The sequence below is a fragment of the Myxine glutinosa genome, chromosome 14 (assembly GCF_964187855.1).
Source record: "Myxine glutinosa chromosome 14, kmMyxGlut1.1, whole genome shotgun sequence".
Lineage (NCBI taxonomy): Eukaryota > Metazoa > Chordata > Myxini > Myxiniformes > Myxinidae > Myxine > Myxine glutinosa.
In genome coordinates, this window is record NC_136274.1 from 68,521,326 (window position 1) to 68,546,393 (window position 25,068).

The 25,068-nt window shown below is 45.1% G+C and overlaps 1 protein-coding gene across 2 annotated transcripts in view; it reads left to right on the forward strand.

Moving 5' to 3' along the window:
- ILKAP (ILK associated serine/threonine phosphatase) overlaps positions 1 to 25,068 on the forward strand; it is a 153,671-nt gene that overhangs the window by 43,830 nt on the left and 84,773 nt on the right. For both annotated transcript variants that reach the window (XM_078768231.1, XM_078768232.1), the window contains exons 2-3: positions 13,593 to 13,676; positions 19,904 to 20,014. In XM_078768231.1, the coding sequence (XP_078624357.1) occupies positions 13,593 to 13,676; positions 19,904 to 20,014 (195 nt within the window). The remainder of the gene's footprint in view (positions 1 to 13,592; positions 13,677 to 19,903; positions 20,015 to 25,068) is intronic.

Genomic DNA, 25,068 nt, shown 5'->3' on the forward strand with positions numbered 1-25,068 from the left:
TCCAACCACTCTTTCTCCAACGCAACGACTCAACGCAAACACTGACCACCCCTGACGACCAACTCAGCTCTTGTCATGGACCTCTCCACGCGCTCTTGCTCTGACGACCCAGCTCCTTTCCCTGTACTCGTCTCTCCTCTGTAAAAGCTCATCTCTCGTGTGGGCGTCTCTCATGGGTTATATATAGCCCCACCCTTGAACCTTTGCGAACCTCCCCGATCGCTCTTCCTCCGCCCTCTCCAACCAAACCCCTCGTGCTCGGTTGGTTGTTCGGGGCTGGCTCACTCCTCCCCTCTATGACGAGGTGGAGACACGCCTTTCTTCCCCAACCCTGCCTCGTGGTCAATGGCGGATGAAGGGAAAACCGCCCAACATGCAGTTGGCAATGCGAATTGCAATTGACGAAAAGGGGGGAATGGAAGTGTTGGGAGTGGGAATGAAGGGAATCTATCTCTTTCACTGGTGCAATGGAGTATTTCAATTAATGGGAGACACAGCCTTACCCTAAAAACACATAATAAGATATAACTATTGAACAGGGGTATTCTATGATTGGCTGTGGTGTGGATGCTTTATGGACTAATTATGGGATGCCCTTTGATCTTTACACAGCTCCGGAGGCAGGAGGCGCAGAATAACCAATAATAATAATTCACACAATAAAAATATATATACAGTCCTCATATCCGCAACAATATCTTCTTTCTTTTTCCGAAAGAATGTGTTAGTTTTGGCAGTCTAAACATTAACGGTGGTGCTAGTTTAGAATGCAAAGTTCAGGTAAAAATCTGACACGGCGTTTGCACCTAGGGTTCCAGCTGAGAGTATGCTGGAACCACGAGCTCGAACCATTTCACAATGAGTGGGTTTTTTTCCTGGATTATTGGTGCACTTCAATTTGACGACTTATCCCCGGTCAGCATGGGGTTAAGCCCCTTTCAAGAGACTAACAGTAGAGAGTTATAAAAGTCATGTGTCAAGTTACTGCTGGGGGATACGCCGCTAAACGGAGTAACCCAGTGGAAGAGACTGTTGCCTGTGGGATCCGCCTCTGAACCTGTATGGGACCCCATGTATAACAAGCTCGTAAGTAAAAGATCTGGTGATCTCAAATGGAGACTGATCCACTGGATAGTCCCCTCGAATAAGTTAATTAACCATTTCTCTCCTGTAGACAAAGACGTGCTTCTACATTTTCTGCATATGTACGGAGGACGTGTTCCACACCTTCATTTATTGTGTGAGATTGGTTCCTTTGTTTCAGTGGTTTAATTTTGTTTCACACAGAATGAATGTTGTTTTCTCTTTGCGTTCTTTTATTTTTGGCTTTAATGCCAAGTCAAGTAAGGAAAACATGCTTCTAAGGTTTCTTGTTGCAACAGACAAGCTGGCAATACAACTCTCAAGAAAGGAGAAGTTGAACGGAAAACCTGTCGGGGAATGCAATGTCATGTTGTTTTTCAATGCTCTCGTGACAGCGAGGTTTAAATTTGAGTTTTGTTTCTCTCAGGATTTATTTTTTTTTGTATACAAGATCGAGGCTCATGTAAGAGCTAACATTAATCACAAAATGACAAACTGACACATAAAACATAAGATAAAGAGAGCGGGAGACAAGATGAGGAGATAGAGGGAAGCACACAAGTACAACATTTGAGACCAGGGACATCGGGAGATCTGTGGGAGGGAGAGGGCTTGGGGGGAGGAGGCATGGGAATGGGAAGGGGGGGAGGTGGGAGAGGTATAAAACACATGGACACTGCTAGGACTTCCAGGAAAGAAGTCGGAATTTCAAAAAAGTGGATCTGGGGTGAATTAACGGGGTGATGGATGTAAACCATCTTGATGAATTCACCAATACTTGGTGTCAGAAGGGTCGTGTGAGGTTCGTGAGAACGAACTGGTAATATTTTTGTAGTTTGTATAAATCTCATGGTTTATTTTGGTAATTTGCTTGCCATGGTACTTCTGGAACCGTTTCGTTTCATCTTACTATAATTCACCAAATGTCCGTCTGTCCGTTCGAAGGTACCGCAAAAACGGCTGAACCGATCGCAACGATATTTTGGGTGGGTAATCCTACTACCCCCAGGAGTAAAATAGGCTATATTGTTTTTCCAATTCTTCCAAGTTTTCCAATTTTCCAGTTTTTCCAAACACGATGGAATAATATTTACCGATATGAACAGTGATGTGGCTTTTGTTGAAATTCGACAAATACTGTTTAGATTTTGATGAGAATTACGAACCTGCAGCGAATCCGGAAGTGGACAGATGACGGCAATGCGCGGTTTTGATAATATCCCAATACAATACAACCGTCATTCAATCGTAATGTTAAATCGTTAATCGTGTTAATCGTTTTGTTAAAGTATCAATTGATGATTGGAATTGAGTGAATACAATTACGATTTTGAATTCGGAATTGTGTGCACCCAACCGTACAGAACTTCACTTCAGGATTTAAATATTTGTTTATGTCACGAATGTTGTTAAAAGTTTATTTTTTATATTAATGTTATTTAATTTGTGATTGGAGTTATGCTGTTTGGAATGAAAAAAAGAGATATGGAGTTCAAGTGAATGACGGAATGCCATGACGGTTTCTACTTTCGAAACGTGAATTCGTGGATCGCCATATGCAGATTCGCCATTGACTGGGAATGGAACACACGTACCTGTTTGTTTGCGAACAGGTACATTTTTCATGGAAGTCCTTCACAAACTTGCTGTCCATGTCTGACATGCGACTGAAGGTGCCACAGTAATGTGGAATTTATTGGTTTCATGCTTTAGCATTCACCGTTTCTGCATTGTCTGTTTGCTTGCGGTCTCCCACCCGTGCGTAGCACGGGTACCTCACTAGTTGCTTTAATGTACTTATGGTTGGTGTAAATATATATATATACCACAGGTAAATTGTCAAACTAAATAACCTTCGCATATAAACCCCTTGAATTTGGATTACCTTTTTTTTGATACGGACTGTATATATACTGAAACGCAAAAGAAACTTACCACCTTTGAAACCTTTAAATATCAACAATAACACTGCGTATAGTAAATGTGTGAACTTATTTGTGGACAATAGTGTCCTCACTGTCAGACAAAACGGTCACGGATAGTCACTTGAACCTTCAATGGTCACTTCATAGCACAGTTGTTGAACAGCCGTTTTGACTGTCAGTGATTAGCGAAGGGGTACGGGATGATTTTAATGAGCTTCACGTGATGTCTTGATATTGGCTTTAAAAAGGCCAGTGCAAAATGGGCATTTTGACCGAAAAATTTGACCATTTTGACCATTTTGACCAACTTCAAAAAGACCAAAAACGTAAAAGAAATTTACCACTTGTTTGAAATGTAATAAAATTGTAACAGTTCAAAATAAAACAAACCAACAATTGCTAATTGAAACATTGGCATTTTATTGATGACATGTCAAGTTTTTGACCAAGATACACCATCTCATCAGTTTGTTCTACAGTACAGAACAGCACAGGGTGCAATGTCAGTCCCCTTTCAATAGCGTGTATGGCCACCATTGTTTTGGATACAGGCAGTGCATCGTCGGCGTATACTGCCTACCAGTCTTTGGATGGATTGCTGCTGGATTCTGTCCCACTCAGTCCTCAATGTCTGAAGCAGCTCTGCCCGTGTCCTGGCCCTGCCAACTACGCGTCTCCCAAGCTCATCCCACAGGTGCTCGATGGGATTCAGGTCAGGGGAGAGCGCAGGCCACTGCATGGTGTTGATGTTCTCGCCTTGGAGAAATGCAGTGGTAAAGCGAGCAGCATGGGGACGAGCATTGTCATGCTGAAAGGTTCTCAGTTCTGGGTGGTCTAGCAGGAATGGCAGCAGATGAGGTCGCAGGTTGTTATCCACATACCGCTGGGCGTTAAGATTCCCATCCACAACCACCAGTGGCATCCTGTACCGGCCTGATATGGCTGCCCACACCATCACACTTGGGCCACCCCACCTGTTGGCTTGACGCACGCAACAATCGGCATATCGCTCGCCAGTTCTTCTCCAGACACACTCACGCCCATCAGGACTGTCCACACAGAACCTTGACTCATCGCTGAAAGCGACCTCGTTCCACTGCGCCAAGGTCCACCGCTGATGCTGCTGGCACCATCTCTGACGGTTGCGGCGATGGGCAACCGTCATCACGGGGCTTCTGTATGGTCTTCTGGCAGTCAGACCATAGTCATGCAGTCGTCTTCGTGCAGTATCATTGGAGATCCGTGGGTTTGCACGCCCCGGAGTTTCTGCCGCAGTGCGGGATGCTGGACGGAATCGATCCCGCAGTTGACTTCGGACCATCTGCCTGTCCTGCCTTGCAGTGGTGACTCTTGGCCTCCCTGATCGAGGTCTGTCATCTGCAGAGTTGTGGAGGGTGTCTCTGTCCACCAGGGCCGATATCGTCTGGTGTGAACAGCCAAGGCGACGTGCCACCTCACGGTAGCTCAGTCCACCTTGCAGCATGCCCAGGGCACGCTGCCGTTGATCCCTTGACAATCGTGGCATGTTGATTGAAATGCCCATTTTGCACTGGCCTTTTTAAAGCCAATATCAAGACATCACGTGCAGCTCATTAAAATCATCCCGTACCCCTTGGCTAATCACTGACAGTCATAACGGCTGTTCAACAGCTGTGCTATGAAGTGACCATTGAAGGTTCAAGTGACCATCCGTGACCGTTTTGTCTGACAGTGAGGACACTATTGTCCACAAATAAGTTCACACATTTACTATACGCAGTGTTATTGTTGATATTTAAAGGTTTCAAAGGTGGTAAGTTTCTTTCGTGTTTTCGGTCTTTTTGAAGTTGGTCAAAATGGTCAAATTTTTCGGTCAAAATGCCCATTTTGCACTGGCCTTTTTAAAGCCAATATCAAGACATCACGTGCAGCTCATTAAAATCATCCCGTACCTCTTGGCTAATCACTGACAGTCAAAACGGCTGTTCAACAGCTGTGCTATGAAGTGACCATTGAAGGTTCAAGTGACCATCCATGACCGTTTTGTCTGACAGTGAGGACACTATTGTCCACAAATAAGTTCACACATTTACTACACGCAGTGTTATTGTTGATATTTAAAGGTTTCAAAGGTGGTAAGTTTCTTTTGCGTTTCAGTATATATATATATATATATATATATATATATATATATATATATATATATATATATATATATATATATATATATATATATATATATATATATATATATATATATATATATATATATATATATATATTGTTGTGGAAATGAGGATTGTGTTTTTTTATTGTGTTTTTATTGTATAGTAAATTGTTGTAAAATATCGCCTTCCTGCCTCCAGTCTGTTGTATAAAGGTCAAAGGGCGTTCCGGTAGTTATTTCCATAAAGCATACATTGAAGGACACTATAATACCCTTGTTCAGTAGCTTATATCCTTATTATGTGTGTTAGGGTAAGGCTGTGTCTCCCATTAATTGAAATACTCCATTGCACCAAGTGAAATAAGAGTAGATCCCCTTTCATTTCATTTAAATGGCCAACTGCATTTTGGGCGGTTTTCTTCAACCACCATTGGCCACGAGGCAAGGTTGGGGAAGAAAGGCGTGCCCACCCGTCGTCATCAAGGGCGGAGCCAGAGGGTCGCGTGACCAACCAGGGCCGAGGTGAGCACACCGATGGGCGTGTCCTGAAGGCCGGCGGCTTGATCGCCGGAGGCGTTATAAAAGCGCGCGCGTTGTGGTGGTCAGTGGTTGCGTTGGTTGCGTTGTGGTGGTCAGTGGTTGCGTTGGTTGCGTTGGGTTGTCGATGGTGAGGAGTGGTCGGACCAAGAAAGAGAAAGAGTTGTTGGACCAAGAGAACATAGAGAACATCCAAGGAGATCATCATCCAGGGAAGCACAAAGCCTGTTGTAGTCCTGGCAAAGCACGCGACGTCCACAGCAGCAGCAGCAGCGGCGGCCACAGCAGCAACAACACTCAACAGCCGCTTGGGGCCTGGACGGCGGTTTTGAGCAGGGCCGCGAAGGAACGGCGGCTGCTAAACGCACCGATCGTGCTGCAGGACCCCTTGGACCGGCCTCCCCCCCTCCAAGCCATCCACCTCCGCCATTCCTATCATCATTCCCCGTGTGAGTCGTCTTCGTTTGTTCTGTCCTGGGTATTAATTAAGTCTGTTTAGATAAGCTAGCGATTTTCACTGTGTCTCTAAAATCTTCTGTATATTATTTTCTTATCTTTCCTTCTCCTTGGTTATTTTGAGCCTGTACACCAAAGGAATAAATTTAGTAGTATTTTCAACCTTTTTTTTCGGCTTCTTACTTCTCTTCACATCCGTGTATATTTTGTCTTTTCCCTATTGAATAGCTGTGGCGCGATCCGGCCAACGTTCGGGGATCGGGTTAATCGGGGTAACTGTTAGGTCGCGGTGCCATCCGCTCGGCAAACCAACATCCTTATCCGCGGGCCGTAACAATATATATATATATCTATCTATAATTCCAGTAATCTCTGTGTGTTTGTTTGTACGTTTGTCTGTGACCGCTGTTTCTCGACAACCACGGGTCCGATATACTTTAAACTTGCCAGGTATATTGCTGGGGACCCGAGGATGTGCCTTTTCAAGGTTTCATATTAATCGGACAATTACTTACCGAGCTATGTCCAAAAAACGATTCAACCAATCAGAGAGCAGCGAGCTATCGCGTGTGCCGAACGTGGCGGACACACTCTGCCTCGGATGGCACATTTGAGAGCGTATTCATTTATTTCACGTTTGCAAACTATGTTGCCGCTATGTTGGCGTTAAACTATGTTTTAAAACTAATAAAAACCATTTCATCTAAATAGAGGGGGGGGGGGGGGGGGGATTGTCACTGTACTCGCAAGCCGTTCGCCGTTCGCTTTGGCGTTGCGAATGGACCAAAACATTTCATGCACCAAACCATTTCATGTAAAGCGTTCGCCGTTCGCTTTGGCGTTGCGAATGGACCAAAACATTTCATGGACCAAACCATTTCATGTAAATAGAGGGGGGGATATAATTTTAGATATAGATATAGTACGGGCATGCCCTAGTATATGTAATGGCACAATACTCGCTATCAAAAGTGGGACACGAGGGTTGCAAAATAAATACTTCCATTTAGTGTTCTTGTAATTTTTACTTAACAGATGGATGTGTCCTCAATCAGAAAAAAAGCCCAAGAAGATAATGCAATGTTCATACTGTTCATGAAATGGCCTCAATCATGAAAAAGCTGCTTTTTTTTACGTAAGTTACATGGTGTCCACTTTCCCTCTATATCTCCCTGAAACAACACATTTGCAGGGGTTGTTAATGATTGTTAATAATGTTAAGAGTGCCTCATGATAATATACCTATGAATGCCGAGAAAATATAAAACTGCTTAATTTTATCACAAATACATCAAGTGGACACCGTAACTTACGTAGTATGGTGTATCAAAGGTCTCTGCTAAACTACATTGCTGCACTTTCAAAGCACCCTTTATTTACAAATATGTCAACCACACACACACACACACAGACAAATGTAACTGAGCTCATTAACATCAATTTTATTTGGCAAACCATAGACATATTAACACTTGCGTCTACGTAAGTTACAATAATGACGGTGGACACCAAAAGTCACAAGTTCAAGCAAACAACAGTTTATTGAACATGTCAACTTATTTATATGAAAGTTTCAAACACGAGATGTGCTGTACTGTACATCGTCTTTTTTTTGGGGGGGGGGGGGGGTGGAATGAAGAAAACAGTGAAAAAGAACAGTTTCGTTTCTTGTTTACCTGGACAATTGTCATTTTGAGAGCATGTATTGCCTCGCCTGCAAACTGCAAGAATTTCCTGCATCTTGGACTTTCAATAATGCCATGCTGTTTCAGTCTCTGTTTTCTTCTTGGAGTGGTCTTGATTATAAGTTGTGAGAGGACTGCCGCGTACTGATCTCCACTTTTTGGCATCCCTTTCTTAGCACGGTACACTGCTTTGCGTAGGGCCTCCTTGGAGCACGAAGGCTGTGTTTGATCCGGTGTTTTATTTGTACTGGCACTGTTGGATTTCTGCAATCGTTCCTTCTTCTCCTGATAGAGCTGCCTACGTCTTTCATTTGATCTTCTTCTTGCTTGTGCCGTTTGTTTTCCCCTCTGCTTGGTTTTCTGCTGTCTCCAGATTTCTCGCTGGCGTTCTTTCCCAAAACGCGTTTTGGGTGTGTACTTGTTTGTGGTTGCATGACTTCCATCCAACTCCAGCTTCTTTTTAGCACGATACCGCTGGACTCGCAACCGTGTTTTCTCCCTGTATTGTGCTTGCTTTTCTTCACTCAGACTAATTAGGTGCAACTTTACCCGCAAACTTTCCGTTTGTTTGAAGTCTGCATAGCGTTGTGGATTAACTTTCATATTTCTTCTCCAATCTCTTTGACGCTCTGCTTTACTCTTTTTCGCTTTCACTGATTTCACGTCTGGTGCTGTTGGCTGCGATTCTTTTGGTTGCTTTAGTCTCAGTCTCAGGTGGTAACGCGTTGCCTCCATTCTGTAAAAACCAAAATTATAAGTAATCATCATTCAAACGCATCATCATTCATTCAAATCATCAAATGCGTTTCATATTTCAGCGTTCGTTCGGAACTGGCGGCTGCTTCAGGCATCTATCTGATTGGATGATGAGTGATAGGCATTCCATCACCCCACGAGGCTTGAAAACCCGTCTTTTGCTTTCGCGGTGTAAAAGCCTAAGGGAGTTCTACGTACGTTACAAAGTGGACACGGATATTATCTTCGGCGAAAGTTTTAAATTTTCATCCCCAAGGTCAGGGTTTCAGAACTTGTGTGAATACTAAGGAAAAGTATTCAATGCAAGAAGTGTTCATCACGTAGTCAGTATTCTACAGATAGTTAGGAATTGTTATAATTGATTAACCAAACTGTGAAAGTTCAATGGACACGGAGGTAACGTCCGTTCCCGGTAACAGTCTGATCGATTTATTGATTAGGTAACCACCTTTCCGGAAGTGATTGTTTGTGGATATATTTCTTTCATCCACAACCAAACTAGGGTCAAAATGTAAACGAAGACAATATCCTGTACATATTTTATTTTTCATTTTCAACAATACTTGTCACGTGATGTCCCATTTTTGGATGCCATTTTGGGCTAATGTTCGCAATAAAAATAGTGAATAAAACACACAATACACACATCAAAGTTTATTTATTTATTTCTTTTATATCTTTATACATATACACATATCATATAACAAGGATACTTTCATGGTATGACTACTTTGCAAGCCAGAAGAATGAATAAACTGCAGACACAAAAGTTAGCGAATATTGTGCCATTACATATATACAGTGCGTATCAAAAAAAAGGTAATCCAAATTCAAGGGGTTACTATGCGAAGGTTATTTAGTTTGACAATTTACCAGTGGTTCACCAATTATGAGGAGATCCTCAGCTTTCCATTGATGCCTTTCATGCATCATTGCTGTTACACATGACCGGGTACATGTTCATTGAAAATGACAAGTTCAAAACACATTTTTACAAGTTTGGCTAATCGGTGCAAGACAGTTTGAAATGGACGCATTACTTGTCGACTGCCAAGTTGATTATGTAAAATTGTTAAGCTGGTCTGGTAATCGTCGGTTGCGTCATCCTTTGTTTAAGATGGGTATTTAAGATGGGCCTCCAGTGTATGGGTTTAGAGACAGTCTGAGTCATTGAAAAGATGGTTCAACTTAGGACTGATCAGCGGACCTTCGTGGTTACAACCTTTCACCAAACTGGAAGTTGGCAGCGAACTCGTGATGTGTTCAGGGAATGTTTCCTAGAACGGGAGCCTCCGGCAGCCAAAACCATATAGGCGAATGTTAGAAAATACCAAGAGCATGGCACTAGCCTCAACCGCAACAAGGAGAATTCTGGTAGGAGGGGCACTGGGCGATCGGAAATGAACATTGCAGCAGTAAGGCAGCAAGTTTTGGAGCATCCTGGGACGGGATTGCTTTCGGCAACATTCAACCGAATCACAAGACTGGACCTCCATCAACATCCATATCGGATTCACATCCGGCATCACCTTACGCCAGGGGATTTTGCCAGGAGGCTGGTGCTTGCCGGATGGTTAATAGCACGTTGCAAAGCAGATGTCAATTTCCTGCGGTATCTTGTTATCGGCGACGAAGCTGCTTTCGCCATGGATGGCAAGGTCAATACCCATAATGTTCTTGAATATGCACCGACAGGACAACCCCCGGAATTTAATTTTGACACCAACATGAATCGAAAAAAGTGGACTGTTTGGTTGGGACTTTGTGGAAGTGGTCAGGTGATCGGACCATTTTTCTTTCAAAGGAATGTCAATGGTAACAGGTATCTGCAGATGATCAATGATGACGTTTTACAGCAGCTGGAGGAGAACTTTGATCAACAGGTTCGTGGTGTCTTCAGATATCTCTGGTGGACCCAAGACGGCGCCCCAGCACATCGTCTTATCACTGTCCGAGATCGACTGAGGGAACTCTTTGGAGACCGAGTCATCACCCTCAATCATGCAGTGGAATGGCTGCCAAGATCACCTGACCTCACACCATGTGATTATTTCCTTTGGGGACATTTAAAGAACAATGTGTTCGTAACTCCTCCCCGTGATCTTGACGAATTGCAGGGCCGTATTCGACATGAAGTGGATGCTTTGCGCAATGACCCGACTATGGTGAAACGAGCAGTCCAGGGCATGCTCCGCCGCTGTGAGCTTTGTGTTGAAAGGGGAGGTGGACATGTTGAAGGTGTGGGTGCATAAAGGCCAATCATTCCTGAGAAAAGTTCACATCTGGCGTTAATTTTGCACTAATTATCCTGACTCGCATCGATTAGCCAAACTTGTAAAAATGCAATTTGAACTTGTCATTTTCAATGAACATGTACTCGGTCATGTGTGACAACAATGATGCATGGAAGGTATCATTGGAAAGCTGAGGATCTCCTCTTAATTAGTAAACCACATGTAAATTGTCAAAATAAATAACCTTTGCATATTAACCCCTTGAATTCGGATTACCTTTTTTTAATACGCACTGTATATATATATATATTGTTGCGGATCTCTCGAAGCCCGTCGACGTACAGAGTGGGGGGAGGGTTAAACCCCTTTTCCCCCTCGTGTCTTCGTGTCCACGAGGTCGAGTCGCCACTCCCGTAGCGAGCATGGAAAAGGGTATCGGGTCGATTCCACACGTACCTTTGGTACCCACGCTGCCACGAAAACGGGGACCGGACCTCGCACAAGCCATGCTAATCGAGTACGCCGAGCGGTTTGCGTATCACGTTACTCGTGCCGTTACTTTTATTGAACCCGATTCGAGCGGTTTTATTCGTGCGATGCTAGGCCAATAGATGGAATTGACGGGGACGATCAAATAGAAGGAAGAACAGGTTTATTTACGATGTACAGGGCGAAGAGACACAGAGCAAATGCTTAACAGTTTTAACTTATTCCCAGACAAAGGGCCCACTCACTCACGCGGGGAAAAGGAGGAAGAACAAGTTCTCGCGCCCAAACGCGTCCTGGCGCCGTTCACTCCGGACAGCTCGCCCGGCGTGGACCTAGGTTGTTCACGGCACGTGTGCTGGGAGCGTAGGCAAGGAGATCGCGTGTCTGTGGCCCGGAATGGGTCGTCTTCACACAGCGCGATTAATACAGGCAGCAGCAGAGCACAGGGCACGGGGAGAGTTTGTGTACACCGACTATAACCAGCCAGGCACTTTACTCGTGCTACGACAATGTCTCTTTCTCACTATGAACCAACCACAAACCTTGGGTGACTCACTCGTTCGGACTCTCTCTCCGACTCTTTCGGGGCGACTCTCTGACGCGGGGGGCTCGAGGCAGGGTTTTATATAGCCCCTCCCCGGTCCTACCCGAATGTTCCAAGCCCCTCCTCTCGCCGCCGTTGTGAGCCACTCCCCTTGAGCTCTGATTGGCGGCTCGCTGCTTACCGGCTACTCCCTGCAGCTCCTCCCTTCGGCCTTGCCAGACTTGTTCCAGGCCGAGCACATGGCATTGTAGCCCAATTGAGGCCTACACTTACTGGCCTGCTCAACGCAAACTAACACAGGAAAGGAGACTATGCTTACATTTACTAAGAAATAACTGAACTAAAGCGAAGCTACATGTTGTGGTGCGTCTACCTACGAGGGGGGTTATCCTTTATTCACAAAACCGCAACAATATATACAGAAAGCCCGCTTCGAGTTTGCAAAAAAGCACCTAAAGGACTCTCAGACTGTGAGAAACAAGATTCTGTGGGCTTTCATGTGTCTTTCACTGAGGAGAGGCTTCCGTCTGGCCACTCTGCCATAAAGCTCAGATCGGTGGAGTGTTGCAGTGATGGTTGTCCTTCTGGAAGTTTCTCCCATCTCCACACAGGATCTCTGGAGCTCAGCCAGAGTGACCATTGGGTTCTTGGTCACCTCTATTACCAAGGCCCTTCTCCCCCGATTGCTCAGTTTGGCCGGGCGGCCAGCTCTAGGAAGAGTCCTGCTTGTTCCAAACTTCTTCCATTTAAGAATTATGGAGGCCACTGTGCTCTTGGGAACCTTCAATGCAGCAGAATTTTTTTTGTAGGCTTCCGCAGATCTGTCCCTCGAATCAATCCTGTCTCTGAGCTCTGCAGGCAGTTCCTTCGACCTCATGGCTTGGTTTTTGCTCTGATATGCAGTCAGCTGTGAGACCTTATATAGACAGGTGTGTACCTTTCCAAATCATGTCTAATCAATTGAATTTACCACAGGTGGACTCCAATCAAGGTGTAGAAACATCTCAAAGATGATCAAGAGAAATGGGAGGCACCTGGGCTAAATTTCAAGTGTCATAGCAAAGGGTCTGAATACTTGTGTAAATGTGATATTTCAGTTTGTTTTTTTCAATAAATTTGCAAAACTTTCTAAAATCCTGTTTTCTCTGTCATTATGGGGTATTGAGTGTAGATCTTGATGAGGGAAAAAATGAATTTAAACGATTTCAGCATAAGGCTGCAACATAACAAAATGTGAAAAAAGTGAAGGGGTCTGAATACTTTCTGAATGCACTGTATGTAGGCAATGTGTGAATGAATGAATGAATGAATGATCGTTTTAAGGCCATTTTCCCCGCTAGAGCGGTATGTATGTAATGTGTATAGGTGTGTATTTATGTATGTGCAGTCAATATGTTGCTGGTCTCCATAAGTCTTCTTAATATGTAAATACTGTATAAGGCATCAGGATATTGCATGTATATATGGTTGATTATGTTTCTTTTGTTCCAGTTCTTCCATTTCTCCACTCTCCCACCCTTACCTTATTCAACCCTCCACCCCTCACCTTCCAATACTTTTCTGCACATTTAATTTGGCCTTACTTTTCCTTTTTATTTTTATTTCATGATTCTCCCTTTATTGTCTTCCATCTGGTTGTTTTTTTTTGTACATTTAAAGTCCTCTCATGATATTGAATTCAGTAAAGGAAGTAAAAATATACTTACTTTTTCATCAACATTTTGATTTCTCTTTCAGGTGTATCCACTGCAAAACCAGTCCCAACCTTGTACGAGGAGGATGAATTGTCTTCAGAGGCAGAAGCGAACCAGGATTCTTCAGGTTTTTTTTTTTTTTTTTTTTTTTTTTTTTTGTATAAAAGATCGAGGCTCGTGAAAGAAATTGTGAGGTTGTAAATAAAACAACTTTTACAGAGAAATACCTGACTGTATAGCATGAGTAGTACTGAAATATGTGTTTGTAAACTCTCAGTTGATATGTGCATCCATTATTTTGCCACAGGTATTGTCATTATATATGGAGTATGTAATATAATAACATGATTGACTGTACAGGCATTCGCTCGAGAGCATACTTCCTTCCACAAGGCTGAACAGTTCACGTTTTGTATCCCACTGGTCGGCCAGATCTGGATCTGGACGTGAACCAAAATCTAGTCAGCTTGTTCTTGTCACCGAACTAACTCATCTACCTAGTTTTGGCATAAGTCATCCACACATTTTGAAATATCATGCTATATATAGTTTTTGGCCCTATTACTCTGGTAAAGAATCACATAAAAATTATCGTATTCGGATCTTCACCAAAATCGAATCGATTCGTCCTTATCACACACACCCAACCTCTCCACCAAGTTTTTTTCCCCAATCCATCCTTAACCTTTTGAGATATCGTCCAATATATCGGTTCTAGCCCCTTTCAGTCAATGGTGAAGAATCACTTTTAAAATTCTCTGTTCCAGATCTGGATTTGAATCTTCACCAAGATTGAATTATTATTTCTTGTCACACACCCAAACACTCCACGAACTTTCGTCTGAATCTATCCACAACTTTTTGGGATATCGTGCTGTATGTCATTTCCCCCCCCCCCCCCCCCCCCCCCACTGTATGACTCGATAGTGAAGAATCACTTAAAAATTCTCATATCCAGATGCGGTTGCGGATCTTCACCAAAATCTAATTGTTCTGTCCTTTTCACACAATGAACCTCTCCATCAATTTTTTTCCCGAATCCATCCACATCTTTTTGAGATATCCTCTTCGCCGATAGACAGTGGTGAAAACATAACCTCCATCCACCTTTGGTGGTGGAGATAATGATTCTAAATAATGTATTTCAGGTATGTCGTTTAAGTAGCAAATTTATGTTGTTTTTTTATATATATAAAAAACGTAAAAATTCTTTTTACCCTGGTAGGACTGGCAGTTATTTTATCACCAGAGGTTCAATTTTAATGAATTGTCCATTGCAGCTCTCGGTATGAAGATGCTGGTAACTCTACCATTTTTATGCCTCTGCTGACGAAGTCACTGGAGGCATTATGTTTTCGGGTTGTCTGTCCAGCTGACTGTGTCTCCGTCTGTTCGTGATATGTTTTCATTTCCACAATAATTTAAGAATGGCTGAAGGGATCAAAGTCAAACTTGGTACAAGTATATATAATGAGGAAAAGATTAAATGATTAGATTATGGAGTCAGCAGATTAAAGAACAGACGTCTCGTGAGGTAAAAATTCTGTTACCGAGCTAATTTGTGAACGCGTGATGAGATATTGACCAAACTTGTATATGTACAGTTGGACCTCAACACTTGCGGGTTCTGCGTATTCGCGATTGATAAATTGTGACCTGCTTCTACATTGCCAGTTTTTCATCGGTGCAAAAAAATTTTTCCACGAGCCGTGAGCATGACACAGTTCTAAGACATATTCTGCTGCGAGCTGTTCTTCCAACAACCATGTACATAGCAACTGGACATACGCAAAAAACATATCTTCCTTGAGCCACAAGAATGACGTGCTTCTACATTTGGTGCCCCGTGCTTCGTATTTTCGCAGCCACATAAAAATATTTCAGCAGCGCTATAAGCGAGCTTCGCGGGATATCCCACCATTCACACTATGAACATAGCTTCGCAAGATATCCCACCATTCACACTGTGAACATATGTTTACGGGATATCTCACCAGCTGCTTAACACATCATTCCCTACGAGTTACTGTGAATGAAAATGAATGAATGATCGTTTTAAGGCCATTTTCCCCGCTACAGCGGATGAAAACACCCCACTGCATCTATTCATGCAATTAGCTGTCGTCCTCTTCCCCATTGAAATAATGCCTCGACATTCGTGGATTTTCCTCGACATTCGTGGATTTCCCTCGACGTTTGCGGATTTCCCTCGACGTTTGCGGATGTCCCTCGACGATTGCGGATTTCCCTCGACGATTGCGGATTTCCCTCGACGATTGTGGATTTCCCTCGACGATTGCGGATTTCCCTCGACGTTTGCGGATGTCCCTCGACGTTTGCGGATGTCCCTCGACGTTTGCGAATGTCCCTCGACGTTTGCGGATTTCCCTCGACGTTTGCGGATTTCCCTCGACGTTTGCGGATTTCCCTCGACGTTTGCGGATTTCCCTCGACGTTTGCGGATTTCCATCGATGTTTGCAGATTTCCCTCGACGTTTTTCCCATTTCTCACTTTTCCCATTGAAACAATGTCCCCAGATTCACACTTCTGACATTCGTGGCATTTTTCAGGAACGTTTTCCCTGCGATTGTCGGGGTTTGACTGTATATATACGATGATGCAAAGATGAACTAATTCGGTTTCTGCGTTAAAAGTCAGTCAGAGGTCATGCCAGGTAAAAATGTGATACTTGAGAACAGTTGAAGGGATTTTAAATCAAACTTAGTACAGTATGTATAATGATGTAATAATGTGGGCAGAGGTATATCGGTCGATGTCGTGACGTCGAAGCGTGCCGTGGTAGTTCTGATTGCTTAAGGCCACACGGTGCAGTCCAACAATCCGGCAACGTCGCTTTTTTCTTTCCTGAAAGAAGGACATCGCGCAGAGCATGACTGCATATAAGGATATCAAAGGTTTGGTTGAAAATGTAGTACATGACCTTCAACCTCAGCAAGTTGTACACACTCACAATGTACTTTCACAAGTATCACCTCGCCACCCCCATTCCATCTCGTTCTTTAGTCAATCATTGGCAGAGGCCCTGTATCGGAATCTTCTTCACATCACTTTCTGCCATTACATGGCGACACAAATTGTGGGAACGATCGTTTGGTTCACACATCGGTGATGCAGTTAGTGTGCTGCATTGCATGAGTTTGAACGATTTATGGGATTTAATTGATTATTTTAATATTAAATATCACACGTATTGACAGCTGAGCTCTTTGCATTATTTTGAATCCTCATGCACTCAACGGTTAGATCTCTTTAGACCAGGGGTCAGGAACCTTTTTGACTGGGAGAGCCATAAAAGCCAAATATTTCTAAATATATTTCATTGAGAGCCATATAGTATTTTTAACGTATAATAAATTAAATATGTCTTACTTTTAATGCGACTTCTGGTGCTGCATGGTTTTGCTGATGGCCTTGTAGTCTGGTTCATATGTGGTGAGGTTGAGCTTCATGCAGGCGTTGAGGCTTCCATCAGTTAAACGTGAGCGTAGGTTGGTCTTAATGTTCCTCATATGCGAGAATGACTGCTCACATGCATATGTAGAGCCAAACATGGTCAATACGGCAATACTCACACGCTGCATTGTGTGGTATGTCACAGGAAGCTCGTTCCAAGTTTTAAGAATCAGCTGGTCTTCAGGTTGAAGATTTTTCATTTCTGTCCACTTGTGTTCCCTCGCCAGCTCTGCTCGCTGTCGCGCAAGACTTTCCAACTCTCCATTAAGTGACTTGAACTTACTCATCCACATGTCTGATGCCTTCAGGTCAACAACTTCCAGCTCAAAGTCTCCGATAGAGACTCCGGGGATGCATGTCAGGTCGATTTTGTCCACTGCACACTCATGTGGATGAGTGATGAACTTGAAAAGACCAGTGCGTGCACGAAATTCTCCAAAACGTGCTTTGAATGACTGCAGGAGATTGGACGTAAAGCCAGCTAGCTGCTGGAGATCCAGATGTTGAGTGGAGTCACTTGCTAAGCATGCATCTCTAAATTGTTGCAGTCTTTCAAAGTGCAGAAGACGACCTGTTTCAATGTCCCTGAGAAAGACTTCCAGCTTGCTTTCAAATGCAAACACTGCTTGTTGAAGGGATGAGATTGTATTTCCAATACCTTGCATTTTCACATTGAGCTGGTTCAGATGGCCAGTTATGTCCACGAGATAGTGAAACTGCAGGAGCCAGTCAGTGTTGTCTAGCTCAGGATGCTTGACGCCTTTCATTTCAAGAAAAGTCCGGATTTCACTCAGGCAAGCTGCAAAACGGCTGAGCACCTTCCCCCTTGACAACCAACGCACGTTGCTGTGTAAAAGCAGACCGGGATAATGATTCCCAACTTCTTCTAACAGAGCTTTAAACTGGCGATCATTTAAAGCTCGGGCAACAATAAAGTTGACCACTCGAATGACCAGCGACATCACCTCACCAAGCTCCTGGCCACACGTCTGAGTGCAAAGCGCCTCCTGGTGCAGGATGCAATGAAAACTTAGGATGGCTCTCTTTTCATGTTCACGGAGAAGCGCTACAAATCCTTTGTTCTTCCCCAACATACAGGGTGCACCATCAGTACAGACAGAAATAAGTTTATCCATCGGTAGTTTTTTTTCTTTAGCAAACTCCATGAAAGACGTGAATAAATCCTCTCCTCTTGTTGTCCCTTTCATTGGCAAAACAGCCAAGCTTTCCTCACGCAGTGTGTCACCTGCAGCATACCTGGCAATTATACTGCACTGAGATAGATGGCTAACGTCTGTTGACTCATCTAACACGAGAGAAAAGTATGTCCCGGCGTTTATGTCCTTAATTTGTGTTTCCTCGACTTGATTTGCCATCATGATGCTACGATCGTGCACAGTTCTTGCTGACAGGGGCATGTCTTTTATTCGTTTGATTATCTTGTCTTTATTTGGGAAGTCATCAAACAGTTCATTGGCCACATCAAGCATGAATGTTTTGGCATACTCGCCATCTGTGAATGGCTTTCCATTCCTTACTATTGCCAAAGCACCCGCAAAGCTAGCGGAATTCCCGTCACCTTGCTTGGTCCACACACGTAGTTGCTGCTGACTCGTCTGCACTCTCCGCTGTAGCTCCTCGCATGCCCTTTTCCTGCTGTCCCCCGCTGGATATTTCGATGCAAATGAAGCATGGTGCGTATCGAAGTGCCGCTTTATATTTGACCGTTTCATCGATGCAATTTTATCATTGCATATTAGACATACCGCAGATCCTGCTCTCTCACCAAATGCAAATTCCTCTGTCCACGCAGCCTGGAATGCACGGTAATCATCGTCTTTTTTTATTTTCGCCATCTTTTCCGTTACAAGGGTTGAAGCGGATAAACTAGTTGGCTATCTGATAAAATTGATTTCTTCACCTTTACAATGACGCGGACATGCTCGCGAGCCATTGGTTCCCGACCCGACCCACGGGTGACCCGTGACCCGTGAAATTTATCTTCAAAACTAATTTCTGTTTACTTTAAAATAACACAGTATTATTAAGAAATATCACAAGTATTTTAAAATCAGTTCCAAACTGATTTTTATTTTTTTTATTTTTTATTTTTCAACTCAAAATTGTCTGGGAGCCATATGCCGTCACCGGAAGAGCCATATATGGCTCGCAAGCCATAGGTTCCCGACCGCTGCTTTAGACCATGACTTGATTCAGGTGACTATGACTCACATAAGTATTCATACGATAACACTGGTGGACAAAATGGAACTCTTTTCTCTCATCAAATGTGTAAACACACTTTCCTAGACCATTTTTTCATGCTGATTCCAAATCTGTTTTTGGTTTTTCTCAAGCACGTCTAATTTTCATGATGAGACCTATCAAAATTGAAAGGTTATTTTGTTGAGGCCATAACCTTTCAAATTTGATCGGTCTCATCACGAAAACTAGACGTGCTAGAGAAAAAACAAAAACAGATTTGGAATCGGCATCGCAAGAGCTATATCTGATGAAAATGTCTTGTTGGCGAGTGTAATTATTCATTCATATTCTATCCACTAACAATGTACAGTACATGCATTAATTGTTCTCACCAGCATTGTATGTGGTGAAGAAGTATCAAAGATTTTTTTTTTCAGATTTAACTGAAAGAATGAAATTTCCCATTTTTGAGCAACTACAACAGGAATTAATTAATTTCATTATTCTCAACTTTGTCTTGTTTTTTTCTGATAAAATGGGTTATCTAAAAAAAATAATTCACAACTCATTTTGAAGTTTGGCAATATTTTCAATTTGAAAAACAGGATGGACTGCATGCAGAGCACATGATATGAAAGTTTCAAACCAATAGTTTTTTGTCTTTTTGGGCACAGTAAGAAGAAATGACAGTAGGATCGAGGCCTGCACAGCAGTACAAGGCACAAAGCGGAAAGCTGAAGATGAGCCTGCAGATTGCAGGCCTGTCACCTCGACAGTTCAACGAGGTAAAAGTGTGTTTTTGAACTGTACCACCTGATACTTTTGTGGAAGGTCTCCAGCAGGGAAAATGATGGAACTGTTCTTGTTTTTTTGTTTTTTTTCGCTATTTGTAGTATTGCTAGATCTGGGGCTCCTGCTGCTACATTCATTTTAGAGATGCCATACCGTGTCGATCATGCCTGGTTCACAAATTCACTTTTTAGTGTATGCGTGAAGGATGGATGAATTGGTAAGATTCATGCCTTCTACCTCCACCAAGCCTGCTCTCTCCCCTCCCCTGCCTCCCACCATTCAACCTGGTTTGAGTGGTGCATGAAAATGAGGAATTTGGGAAATGGCTGTGCATACGGATACATGCTGTGTTTAATGGGAATCATAGTCTTATTTAACTTACCGTGCATGAAACAAAACTTTTAGCTTTTTCTTTGTATCATGATACAAGTTTAATGTTTATGCCATAAATAAATCGTTATTAAATAAACGAGTACATATACAGTGCCTTCAGAAAGTATTCACACCCCTTGACTTTTTCACATTTTGTTGTGTTACAGCCTGAATTTAAATTGGTTTAATTGAGATTTTTTTTTGTCACTGATCCACTCATAATACCCCATAATGACAAAGTGGAATTTTTTTCAGAAATTTTTACAAGATAATAAAAAATGAAAACTAGTAACCCAAGCCCTCTTGGATTAGGTTACTAGTTCTTGCCAATGGGGCAATGACAACAACAAACAACAACAGGCATTTTAAGGCCATTTTCCCTGCTAGAGCGGGGGTTAGCCTTGCGGTCCCCATGACAATCTTCTCCATTTTGCCATATTTTCTGCATCTCTCCTTGTTAACCCCTTTGCCCGCATTTCTTCTTCCACCATCTTTAGCCAAGTCTTTCTCGGTCTTCCCCGTCCTCTACTTCCTTCTACATTCATTTCCATCACTCTTCTTAACCAGTCACTTTCATCCTTCCTCAACACATAACCAAACCATCTCAACCTGTTGCTCTTCACAGCATCCATCACAGGCTCTATTCCCATCATCTTTTGCAATTCATCATTTGTCTTCCTCTCTCTCAACGATACTCCGCACATCCACCAATCCATTCGCATATCCACCCTTTCCAGCCTTCGTTGCTGCTCTACGTTCATTACCCATGTCTCGCTCCCATAAATCATAACACTTCTCACACATGCAGCATACACCTTTCCCTTCATACACCTTCAGAAAAGGACAACCGGGCAGGCTTGAAAGCACAGTTTACCTGAGCAATAAAACAAACATTTATTTACAATTGGCAATCAGTGAGCACAAACGTGTTTATAAGAACGATCAGGGCACATATGTAAAGTGACGTTATTCAAAAGCACATATTTAAAATCAACATTCACAAGAAGTACATACTGCAATCAAAGACACAAAGAAAATAAGTTACCATTAGCACATGAGCCCCATACCCAATCTTACTTATTTCTAGACACAAGAGACAGGCGCGCCATCAATCATCCGGTCAAGTAGACAGAAAGATGAAAAGATTAGAGGAAGAGCAGAGCGTGGTTGCGACTCCTGACTCACCATACCTGTACAGATGAGTCTGTGTCAGTCACAAGTGAAGGACAGGTAGGGGTAGGGCTAATGGAGGATATGGGGAATGTCATGCCAGAATGCATTGTAAAATGGTGGGAACCACTGGGTTCAACAGTTCTCATGCTGCTGTCTGCCCTCGGACTCTCGCGTTAGCTCTCTCGTCAGGCAGTGGCAATTGACAGCTCGTTCAGGTGGAGACTTGTCCAGGCACTGCTGTCTCCTCCCAGCGGTTCAGTTTGTTTTTATAGAGGCGGGTGTGGTCAGGAGGCCTCCGATGTCCTTCCTACCCATTTGTGGTTTCTTCTCATTGGTCCTCAGCCCACAAAGTCTTTGAGACCCTTCCAGAAAAATCCACGCAATTGAGTGGTACACCTCTTTCTGGAAGAATCTTCGACAGATATGCCACCATGATGCCATTCATTTTAGCGCTGCAATGCCTTTTTACTGTGATAAATATATGTGTGGTGATTTGAAAGAGAAATGCAGGGAGGAAAGGAAGGGGATTTATTTCAACTTGAGGATCGAATGCGTGTTGAATGATTTTTGGCCATACGATGATTGAGGGGTGAAGGTTGTTGGGGAGATGTTAGCTTGGGAACGAAGGGGTGAGGGATTGAGGAGGGATGAATGAATTGATGTTAAATTTGGAGAGGAGTTCCAGTGGGGTACGGGGTTTGAGAGGGTGAAGGGCGAAGGCTGTTTAAGGATGCACCAGGGGGGGGGGGGGGGCGGAAGGAGGGGGTTGGGCAACGTCCTGGTGGCGAACCTAGTGGGAGCATTAGAAAGAGGGGGGGAGGCAAGGGGGAGAGAGGATGAGAGAGTTGTGGGAGGAGAGTGCTGCACTTTATTAGGAGGGAGAGTGAGAATGGGAGTGGGATGGTTTGGGGTCAGAAGTGGAGTGAGTTAGCAAAGAGAATGATATTAAAGTGGAAAAACAAATACTGCATTGGAGTCAACAGAAGGAATCCGAATAAGCAAAGAGCGAAGATTGAGTCATCAGGAGGAACCTGCATAGGATTCAGGTTTCAGCCACTGCTCCACTACTCTCAAACCCATCCAGGCAAAGCCAAGTGAGCCTTTCAGAAAAAAAAAGAATTCTGCATGAAGTTGCTACTCTGAGACAGATAGATAAGTAAAGGGAAAGGGAGAAAATAAACCAAGAATTAGAATGAATAAAGAGAACTGTGAAAATAGAAACAAGTGTGAAAGGAACAAGGAACAAAGAACAAAGATGTCGTGAAGAAACCGGATAGAGGTATTTCAGCAGTTACTCCCCAGGCTCAAACACTATCAGGTACAAGTTACCAGAGGGCCGTCACTGGGGAAACGTAGTCCCCACAGCATATGTTTTACTTTATGGCCGCACACTAATTAACTGGTCTCGAACTTCTTTCTGAATCGTATTTGAGCCTGTTTAAATGCCTTTGTGGCAAAGATTCCACAATAAAGATCCTTTGTTCAATTGTCCATGCTATTGAAGGAGCTGGGGCTCCCACGTCAATCGGAAGAATGGACGCGACAAAAAAGCTGGAATTCATCCGAGTTGCTTTATTCAAACCAAACACTCAGGCACTCTGAAAAGCCCGTTTATCGGGCAGCAATATATATACATATTATCCCGGAGCGTTTGCCCAGGAAAGGCGAGAGGGGGCGTGGCCCAGCGTCCTGGCTGCGTCCTGGCAAGTTGAGGGCGAGCCTGCCCGGGCGTCCTGGACGAGCCCGGCATGGTGATCTCTCCGCGTCCTTGATAGGTGCAAGGCGATTGTGAAAACCCAGCGGTAGCCGCTACACACGTCCCCCCAGAATCGACTTGCACCGGCAGGGTCAATTTGAGGGGGGTCCTGATGACCCGGCCGAAGCGACCCCTGGCGGGTCGTGGGAGGGGGTCCGGTGTGGTGGTGGGCGGTCGAGTGGGGGGCACCGTGGACGGGGGGCGGCCTCGCCGCGGTGGAAGGGCCACCCATGGTGGGTGGTCGACGTCCACGTGCGCCGGCTTGAGGCGGTCCACCGCAATCCGGTCCGACCTGCCGCCGATGTCGATGACGAACGACTTGTCGTCCCGTCGCAGCACCCGGAAGGGCCCGTCGTATGGCGGCCGGAGTGGCCCCCGATGTGCGTCGTGACGCACAAAAACATACTCCGCTGTGCGAAGTGCTGGGGGGGACGTAGGACTGGGGGTCACCGTGGTGGGATGTTGGCACGGGGGCAAACCGTCGGGCGGCCTCCTGGAGGTCCGAGCGCTGGTGAGCTGCGGACCAGGGACTGGTATCGTCGGGCACGAATTCGCCCGGGACGCGTAGCGCCTGGCCATAGACAAGCTCGGCGGTGGATGCCTGGAGGTCCTCCTTGGGGGCCGTGCGGAGGCCCAAAAGGACCCACGGCAGCCAGTCGGCCCAACCGCCGTCTTGAAGGCCGGCCATGAGCGCGGCCTTCATGGAGCGGTGGAATCGCTCGCACAACCCGTTTGCTTGGGGGTGGTAGGCCGTAGTACGGTGGAGCTTGACCCCCAGGTTGCGGGCGACCGCGCCCCACAGCTCGGAGGTGAACTGTGGTCCGCGGTCTGACGAGATGTCCGCCGGTGCGCCGAAGCGGGCGACCCAGGTGGCGATGAAAGCCTGCGCCACGTCGGCGGTGGTGGTGGAGACGAGGGGAACGGCCTCCGGCCACCTGGTGGTCCTGTCCGCCATGGTGAGCAGGTGTGTGAACCCCCGTGACGGGGGGAGGGGGCCCACCAGATCCACGTTGACGTGGTCGAAACGTCGTTCGGGCACGGTGAAAGGTGCCAGCGGGGCCTGGGTGTGTCGGTGGACCTTGGCCCGTTGGCAGGCCGTGCAGGTGCTGGTCCAATCGCGGACGTCCCGACGAAGGCCGTGCCAGACGAATCGCGCCGACACCAGCTTCTGGGCAGCTTTCCGGCCTGGGTGGGAAAGGCCGTGGAGGGAGGCGAAGATGCGGCGTTGCCAGGTGACGGGCACGATGGGGCGAGGCTGGCCTTGGGAGACGTCGCAGAGCAGGACAGTGTCCGCGAAGGGGATGTCGGCCAGGCGGAGGCCCGTGTCCGCCGCCCGGAGGGCTTGCACCGTGGTGTCGGTGGTTTGGTCCGCCGCCATAAGCGCAAAGTCCACGCCCAGGTGGACCGCGTTCGCGCTGGCCCGGGAAAGACAGTCGGCCACGGCGTTGTTTTTGCCGGCGACGTGCCGGATGTCCGTGGTAAACTCCGACACGGCGGAGAGGTGGCGCTGTTGGCGGGCCGACCACGGCTCCGTGACCTTGGCCATGGCGTAAACCAACGGCTTGTGGTCGACGAACGCCGTGAAAGGTCGGCCCTCCAGGAGGTGGCGGAAATGGCGGACGGCCAGGTGTAGACCGAGGAGCTCCCGGTCAAACGTGCTGTATTTGAGCTCGTTCGGCCGGAGCTGCCGGCTGAAAAAAGCGAGTGGCTGCCAAACCCCGTTCACCCATTGCTCATGTACGGCGC